The following is an 8,952-nucleotide window of genomic DNA, read 5'->3' as shown; positions in this document are numbered from 1 at the left end:
CTTTACACAATTGATGTGTGTATGGATTGGGATTACAGTTGTATGAGCCCCTAATAAAATGTTAAAAAAAAAAAAAAGAAAGTAACTGGATTGATGATTTTCTTGGGGACATGGTAGGGGAGGTGGGGAGAAAATGGGGAGCTAAGGAAAAGGAGTTCAAGAAAGACGAAAAATATTATAAAATTGATTGTGGTGATGATTGTACAACTCTTCTATATATGATTGAACTATTGAATCTCATGCTCTGTGAATTATATGCCAATAAAACTGTTAAAAAATAAATAAAACCAAACAATAATAGTTCAACTTAACTAGTTAATATCTGCCTAGATCACTGTGCTATTTCTTGGGAAAGGAAGGTGGGAGGGGTTGTAGATTGCGAGAATGCCACTGAATTGTACATGTAGAAAGTATTGAATTAGTGTATGTATGCCCTGCTGTGTATATTTTCAACAATGCCAAAAATAAAATCATTCCCCAAAAAAGAGAGAAAGAGAGGGTTACAGTCTCAGAAACTTGCCCGGGCAGCTCTCCCCTGTCCTGTAGGGTCGACAGGAGTGACTTCTACTCAAGGGTGGTGATGATGGTGAATAAGAAGAGTCCACTACAAACTGGCTGGCTCCCCCTGCCGTGAAGTTCATCCTCCTTCACAGAAGCCTGCGGAGCACAGTGGAACTGCTCAACTGGGTTTTTGAGGCCTAACCCTTTACAGAAGCAGACTGCCTCATCACTCTCCCATTGAACGATGGATCTTTCAGTTAGCGGCCTGATGCTTAAGCCACTACACCACCAGGGCTCCTTGCCAGTTAACTCCCAACAGACAGACATACTGCCATCGAGTTGATTCTGACCCATAGTGACCCTACAGGACAAGGTAGAACTGCCCCTGTGGGTTTCTGAGACTGTAACTCTTTATGGGGACAGAAAGCCCCTGCTTTCTCCCTCCAGCAGCTCACTGGGCACCTAATATTCAAGCTGAAGAGACAAGAGGTTCAGAGATCTGTGGCTTCCCTCAAACCCAACGCGCTCCATTTCTATTCAGCTTTCCTTCTCTCGGCATTTCCTTCTATATGCGTGGCTTCCTGGGCAGGAGTCCGAGTTTGCTTTGTCGGACCTGAGAGACTTATTCAGTCTGCTGATAGTGGTGCCAGGACTTCGTGCTCAGCCTAACGTGCCAGGTGTTTAAGGCACGGTTGCCACCATCAGGAGATGACGCCAATGGAGCTCTGTGAGGAATGTCTGATGGAGTCACTGAAATCCAGAGGCACTCTATTGATGGGCTGAATTAGACAGGGCTTTCATGTGGCAGGGATTGAAACATCTCCACACATTGGCTTAATAGAAGGGAGGTGGCTTTGGAAAAGCCCGTGGGTGGTTTGAACGCAGCGGTGGTGCCCTAAAGACACCCTGGTGGTCTGCTTCTAAAACTATCACGGCCAGGAAGACCCTGTGGGGCAGCTTTGCTGTTACACACGGAGTTGCCACACGATGTAACTGCCCCAATGGCGATGACTTAGGAAACCGCACAGGCCAGCAATAAAGACGGGGGAGGTTTGGGATAGTTTTTCTACTACACTGTGGGTAATGACTTCCACCCAAGACTGGCTGACCTCATAGATGTAGGATGGCCACCAGACATGACTGAAGCCATCTGCTTCCTTGTTCGTAGCCAGTAGAAAACTGAGGACTTGTGCCTCAGCCTTCCAAGTGCTGGGGATGTCAAAATAGGGTTTCAAGTTAACTCACATCTTCTAAGGATAAGGTGGACACTTTACACAAGGAGCCACAGAAGTGTTATTTTTAAATGGGGCTTGGTCCGTTCCAGTCAATTGGCCTGAGTGTAGTTAGTGCATCTGTTCTTAGTTCATTGTCTAGTGCCTGGGCTCTTAAAAGTTTGCAAGTGGCTGTATGAGTTAGACTTGGTCTCTATTCACCTGAGGAAGAAGGGACCTAGAAACAGGAGGCTCATCTGAAATACGTGTCTAACTGTCCCCCTGAGCAACTGCCCCCTTTGTCCACAGACCAGAACCAGATGGTGCGAGCCACTATTTTTGAGTTTGTTTTTATTTTATTGAGAACCACTTATTTCTGTTAACTACAGCAGTTTTACAAAGGTGATGCTATTGTCTGCATTGATACCATCCGTTTGGTGACGAACAGCTAGATGTCGGGTGCTCTCATGGGAGCTGGGGAGAGGGTCAGGATTAGCACGAAGTCCCCACCCCCACGATCAGTTAGGAGTTCCAGCTGCAAGGGACCCAAGTGTCATCAACGTGGAGGAGTTGGTCCCTGGAGAGCTCAGCTATAAGCAACCACAGCCATGAGTGGACTCAGGGCCTTTATTGAGCCCCTTTAAAAAAAAAAAGCTTTATTGTCATACACTTCACATACCATACAATTTAATCATTGGATCATACTGAGAAGAGTTGTGCAATCATCACCAATCAATTTTACAACATTTTTCTTCCTGTACATGTTGTTAGATCCCCATTTTCCCCCCATCCTCTTCTGCCATGCCGTGCTCCTGGATAACTATTAATTCAGATACGTACTGTCTCTATAGATTTACCTATCTTGAATTTCAAATACAGAAAATCATACAAAACACAAACAGGAAATAACAATAACAATGACCAATGAAACAAGGAAGAACCTTGACTGATGGAAAGCAGGAAATATTTAGCAAATTTTAGCATGGGCCAAAAGGGAGATCAAATGATAAGGTAATAGATTTTAACCTAACTATATTGACCATAATCTACTTTACATTGCTGCTTGATAGCAATGCTATGACTTTGCTGGACTATGTTCAGAGGGGATTCACCAGCGGCTTAATTCATGTGGGGACCCTGCAAATGGATTCAGGGCTCCCACCAAGCTCTGGTACCATTCTTTTCTTTGGATTTGATTATTTACTTCCCTTGGATCACACAAGTTAGTGTACTTCTTACATGTGGGCTTAATTGATGCCTCATTATTGAGCGTCTGGATGGAAGATTCTGTAGAAGAATCCTGATCAAAAGAACCCTGGAGCAAAAATGTCAATTCTCAAAGAATCTAGTTTCTGGAGTCATGGATGCTGGATGATCCCTGTCTCCCCATCCCCGCGCCACCTGCAAACAAAAAACAAAAAACCAAAACTTTTGTCTTGAGGTAATCTTTAAATCTTAAACCAAAATTATCCTCTGAAGTTATAAAAATGGCCTAGTGTCAAGCCTCCCCTAAATTCGAGAGAACACCAACCGAAGTCCCAAGCTGATTGCTACGAGGCCCAGGTCAGACATCACTTTCCAACCCAGCAACCAATTTTGACAGCAGCCATCCCTCCCACTGCTATTTCTCTGCTGGTTTTGAAAATTCCTTGTAGCTGTCACACAGGACTGACAGGAGGCCTCCTGCCTAAAAGTGCTCAGTCCTCTCACTCCCTGGGTTGGTGCCAAGCCAGTGTTGCTAATGTCTTTTGCTGTCTTCAGGGTTACAGCTGTCTCCTGAGTCTAAGAGGTTCTAAGCATAGGAACCCCAGGTCCAAAGGACATGTTACATACACTTCTGGTTCATCGTGAGGCTCCCACCCCCAACTTCTGAGACTGGTTCCCTTTAAACTTAGTAAGGTGGCAAAATTAACCAGATTACATGCTCCTTATTTGCATAAGCAAAACACTCTAGTCCACTTGGTGAGCCACAAGCACTTTATTTGCATAGTCCCACCCAGTCATTTGGTGGGCATTAGTAGAGCTTATTATGGTTCGCTGTCCCTTGAGTCAGCTTTGACTCATAGTGAGACTATGAAACAGAACGAAACACTGCCCAGTCCTTCACCATCTTCACATGGTTATGTTTGGGCCCACTGCTGCAGCTGCGATGTCCATCCATCTCCGAGGGTCTTCCTGTTTCACTAAACATGGTGTCCTTTTCCAGGGACTGCCCCTCCTATTGGCATGCCCACCGTACATGAGAAGAAACCTCTGCGTTCTTGCTTCTAAGGAACATTCCATACTTCCTCCAACAGATTTGCTTGTTCTTCTGGTAGTCCATGGTATATTTAAAATTCTTTCTAGGAAGGACCATTTTTAAAGCATCTTGCTTTGCTACAAGTTTTCATGAAATCAAATAGTTGAGCTTAATGTTGGTTTAAGTTATAGAGGTGGCCTGATGGTTCAGTAATGGCCTTGAATTTTACAAGAATTACCTCTATTTGACAAAAGCAATGTGAAAGATTGGGTGGTTCACAGTGAGCTCGTTTCTGTTAGCAGTGTCAAAAGGAACACGAGTGCAAGTTTTAAAATGTAACCAGTCACTGACTTGCATCCCTGTAGAGAGGAGAGTCCAGGCGATGATGGGACCCCTAAGCAGGCAATGCCCACAGCAGGAAGGTTGAGGCAATGGATGCTGGTGGGCAGTCAACAGATGCCCACACACTGTGCCCGAGCAGGTCTGGGGTTGGGGAGAAAATCAGGCCTCAGGAATCCAAGAACTGCCCAGATCTCTAGTTCCGCCTATTACGGGGCAGAGCAAACAGGAGGCAATTTGTGACGTAGCGAGTGGGCACATGATGATTTTAGGCCCTCTGAAGTCTGAGTAAGAACCCCTAGTGGTGTGGTGGTGGAGCACTCAGCTGCTAACTCGAAGTCATCTCTTCAACCCCACCAGCCACTCAGCCAGCAGTTGCCCTCTGTCCTACAGGGCTGCAGAGTTGGAGTCTACCTGACAATGGTTTTGGTTTGGGGAAGTCTGCGTAGCATCCCCTTATTGGTTTCAAAAACGAAATGACACTTTCTCCAGGTTAATACAAACCAGATTGGACCTTGACCTGCATGAAGTTACCCAGAATTCCTGAGATACCAGGACTACAGTGGCAGCACAGGGGCTCATGGCCAGTCACCTCTGACCCCACTGCACCCCTTCCTCTTGCTTGCCCGTCACCTTCTGGTACAGCACTTGCACGGACAGCAGTCTCCACAATTAGCTGATTATGTGCAGGATTAACCACGTGAATTATTTTTTAATGCCTGTCCTTTCAAGACCTTTGGCCTTGGCGCCCCAGACATGGAGAAATACTTCTTGATCATAAGCCACCTGTTCAAATAGTTGACCAATTGTTTTTGGTACAGTGACCATGTGTTCCTTGTACAACTCGGAACTCACTGCTATTAAGGGGATTCCAACTCATAGCAACAAGATGGGACGGAGAACAACCCCTGGGTTCACCAAACGGTTAACTCTTTACAAGAGCAGAAAGCTGCTTTTTGCTTCCCTGGAGTGGCAGGTGGATTCAAATGACTGAGCTTGTAGTTAGCAGGCCCACAAGGTATGACCAACTACACGACCCAGGCTTCCCTCGTCCCTGCAGAAGGGCTAGAATTCACAACATATACTCTCTGGGGAGTACAAGTCAACCTACTATAGTCCCTTGTAACGTTCTTGGAGGTTCCTTACTTGGGTGGGCTAGTTTCTGTTTCTAAGGAAAATGAACTAAGACCAATGTGATTTCGAGTTTTCTCAATATGTTAATATGTTGGTGGAAAAAAATGTGTGGCTCTCCATGTAGAAAAGGTTGAATTAAGGTAAATTGTGGTTATGCAGTGGCTGTGTACATGTTCAACAAAATATTATACCACTATCCTCTAAATTTAAAAAAATGGCCTGGAAGTATAAGTATATAAAATATATACAAAGTTGGACTTTGAGGGCTTAGAATTCTTTATGAATTTTCACTTGGCATTTTAACATATACAAATATATGCAAATAAAAATTTTAGCATTACCAGTTAAAATATTTTTTACTTAAAGATATTTGAGGATCTTAGCTCTACTACATTTCCCAGCTTTGAACTAGGAACCTTTGCTATTCAAGATAAAAAAAAATCTGACTTGGAATTTGGAGTGTTTTCATAGGGGGAAAAGCAAGGAGAGAAACCTAGTGACCAGTGAGTGAGTGGACAAGAGAGTATGTGCAGACGGTCTCTCCGATCTTCTGAGCTAACAGCTCTCATAAAGCAACCACGGAAGCATGGGGGCACAAAGGTGAGGAAGAAATCGGATGGTGCCTATCAGAAAGAATAGAGTCTGGGGACTTATCAGTGGTTGTCTTAAGCAGCCATCGTATGTCCACACATAAGAAACACACCAGCCTGTGTGATCCAAGGATTGTAAATAACAAAGACCAAGATCAGAGGAGGGAACTATATTAGAGCTTGCACTCCAAGCACCTGGTTTGCAGGTATGGATGACAGTGAAAGCACAATCCATCTGCAGAGTCCCCACTGAGGATTAAGCTACAAGTCCATCCCCTCTGAACAATGGCCAAGGATGTGAATAACTGCCATCAGACAGAATACATCAGAAAACGGATTAATTAATGCTGATGGAGTTAGGTTAAAATTTAACACCTGTTATTTCTTTAACTTGTTGACCCATTTAAAACTTGTTTTAGTTATTTTCTACTTTCTTTAGGACAGAGGTTTTTGTCGTTGGTGTTGGGTTTTTTTGGTATGATTTTCTTCACGGGAAATCAGGTTACATGAATCTACAAGGACAGCGACTCAATTTGATCGCTTCTTATGGCAGCTGGGGAGAAATGGGGAGTGAATAATGAGTACAAGAATGAAGAAAATGTTCTAAAATTGTGGTGATGACTGCACAACTTTTTATATACTTAAACCCCTGAATTGTATAGTGTGCAAATTGTTTATAAAATTGATCATTAAAAAAAACACCTTAAGTTACAGAGGGGGGAGGGCAAGCCACCTTTATTACTTATGACCATGATGGAAATCATTAGTTTGTTCCCAGAATGTTGTACCTCTCCACTCCCCAGAAACCTCTCTTGAAGCAGGCCGTGTCAGATTAAACCAGCCTGACAACCGCAGGACAACTGTACAGCGATAAAATACATAAAGATTATGGTAAAGTCATAGAGAATAGAAGGGGTAGGAGAGAAAGATAAAAGGAGTCAGACATAGTACATGGTAGCATGCTCACCCCAGCCCCTCTTGAAGGTCCACATGGAGGTGGGAGAAAAGAGTAGCGCGAGCGAGTATATTTCTAATCAAGGCTTATATACGCTTAGGGGCGTGCAAGCATTAGAGGCAACCACATCCATAACAAGGGTCTATCCAGTAGGTATAGGCCTGACAGGAAAGAAATGAGCTAGAATAAGGTGACCAGATTTTAACACTGGTAAAGCGGGACACCACTGATAAAACTCGTATCCTGGCGAAATAGCCACATGGCAGCCGAAAGCCGTATACCCTAGCTTGTCGTGCATACTTTCCAAAAATCGGGACTTTTTAAAAATGGTGCGGGATATGGGAAAAGTCGTTAAAAAGCGGGACGTCTGGTCACCTTAGCTAGGTGTCCACACAATCAGGAGGGACTAGGGGTACACAGATCTAAGATGGCAGCCTAACTTTGGTCCTCCTTGATTTGGCTTGACCTTGTCTCTGGGCTCTCCTTCAGGGAAACAATCCACTACTCAGGGTGGGGCAGACTGGTCTGATTGCTCTAGATGGCTGATCCCTAAGGGAGATGAGCCCTAAGCAGCACGAGTCGACCTACACGTGTACAGTGTTGCAACAGGGAACCACCTTTCTGTATCCCACAGCCACGAAACTTGCTTTGGGGGATGAAACATGAGAGATGCAAAGGCTGTCATTTCCCAGAAGCTTTGAGTGAGTGTGGTTCATCCAGCTGTGCTGTGATTGAGGCTCCAGAGCCACTACAATGAGTCTCTACTTCTCCACACTGGACATGCAGAATGAGTGGGACATGAAGTCTGGGGCTAACACACCTATGCTTTAGGGACTACTGGTAATAGAAGTCCAGGCTAACTCAGACCCCACATCCTGTGGCCACAGGTCAACGCCGGCCTGGCGCCTCTTCTGGAATTAGAATGTCCACTGTCTGTGGCTGTTCTTCACACCACGATGACAGGGTAAGAGTTGATCCACAGCAGCTTGAGCCCATCTGACCCACAGAGGCAGAAACAGTTACGCTTGACCTTCAACCTAGACCAATCCAACTGACCAATCAACATACACGTGAGAAAAGGAAAAGCAACCAACAAAACCATCCGTAAAGCACATTTCCCCAGTAGTTGCATGACCAACCTTGGGCAAGTGACTTAAGTATGTTGGCACCATTTTAGTTACTTCATATGGGAAATGGGGAAGTTAACATTAGATAGTGACGAGAATTTATTCTTGCACGTAAAACCTTTAGAATCAGGATCAGAAGCGTACCAGAAGGTGGAAGGCAAACACCAGAGTAACCAGAACTAAGGGCCGGGAGGTGCGGTGACAGAAGCAATACCCTTGAACCCCAAACCTTGTATACTGTAGGGATTCAATAAAGGCTTGCGTTATACCAATTATATAAAAATAAATATTGGAAAAAGACTAGAAGATAATGATAAGAGTAAAAGTGGTTTTTCTTTTAAAATATTAAAATGGCTTAAGAATAGGTTTTCTTTTCTTTACAGCACTTTAAAATTTTTTTCTCCAATGAACAATGAACAAAGGGGTGGGCTTTAGAAACATTTGTGGAAAAATTTCATCATTTTCTTTTCATTCCACTTTTCCATGAGCATTTCAAAGCCCCCTCATATGTTAATTTTATAATCCAGAAAGGAAAATTACCGTTTTTGTAAAAAATGCTGAAATGTTGAGGATTTGTTTTATAAAACATCTTTTGTTGACATTCTACAAATGATACCATCTAGTAATGTCCCAATACTTTCTTCCTTTGAAGACAGATTATATATCTGTAAAATAAAAAAGGCAAATTACAACATGCTGATATTTGTATATATGTTCACCATTAATTCCGAACACACCCAGGGGGATGAGCAACAGGAATGCGGGTGAAGGGAGAGCAGACGGCATAAAATATGAAAATAAAAACAATGTACAAATTATCAAGGGTTCCCGAGGGTGGGAGGCAGGGGAGGGAGGG

At 43.8% G+C, this 8,952-nt stretch overlaps 2 protein-coding genes across 5 annotated transcripts in view; both read right to left on the bottom strand.

The window, feature by feature from the left end:
• NAT8 (N-acetyltransferase 8 (putative)) overlaps positions 1–8,657 on the bottom strand; it is a 13,485-nt gene extending 4,828 nt beyond the window's left edge. The window contains exon 1 of the mRNA XM_045286651.1: positions 8,637–8,657. The gene's annotated coding sequence lies outside the window, so the exon portion shown is untranslated. The remainder of the gene's footprint in view (positions 1–8,636) is intronic.
• TPRKB (TP53RK binding protein) overlaps positions 1–8,952 on the bottom strand; it is a 19,457-nt gene that overhangs the window by 4,074 nt on the left and 6,431 nt on the right. Inside the window, exons 5-6 of one of the 4 annotated variants that reach the window (XM_045286653.1) lie at positions 8,637–8,761; positions 2,043–2,350 (exon numbers count right to left, since the gene is read on the bottom strand). In XM_045286653.1, the coding sequence (XP_045142588.1) occupies positions 8,675–8,761 (87 nt within the window). In that variant the 3' untranslated portion in view covers positions 2,043–2,350; positions 8,637–8,674. Of the gene's footprint in view, positions 1–2,042; positions 2,351–2,387; positions 3,114–8,458; positions 8,762–8,952 lie in introns of those variants that run through there. The other 3 variants (XM_004696091.2, XM_045286654.1, XM_045286652.1) reach the window with 3 other exon arrangements.

The sequence above is a fragment of the Echinops telfairi genome, unplaced genomic scaffold, assembly GCF_000313985.2.
Source record: "Echinops telfairi isolate 266 unplaced genomic scaffold, ASM31398v2 ScPeMD7_9;HRSCAF=40, whole genome shotgun sequence".
NCBI lineage: Eukaryota > Metazoa > Chordata > Mammalia > Afrosoricida > Tenrecidae > Echinops > Echinops telfairi.
This window is presented reverse-complemented; position numbering and strand designations above follow the sequence as displayed.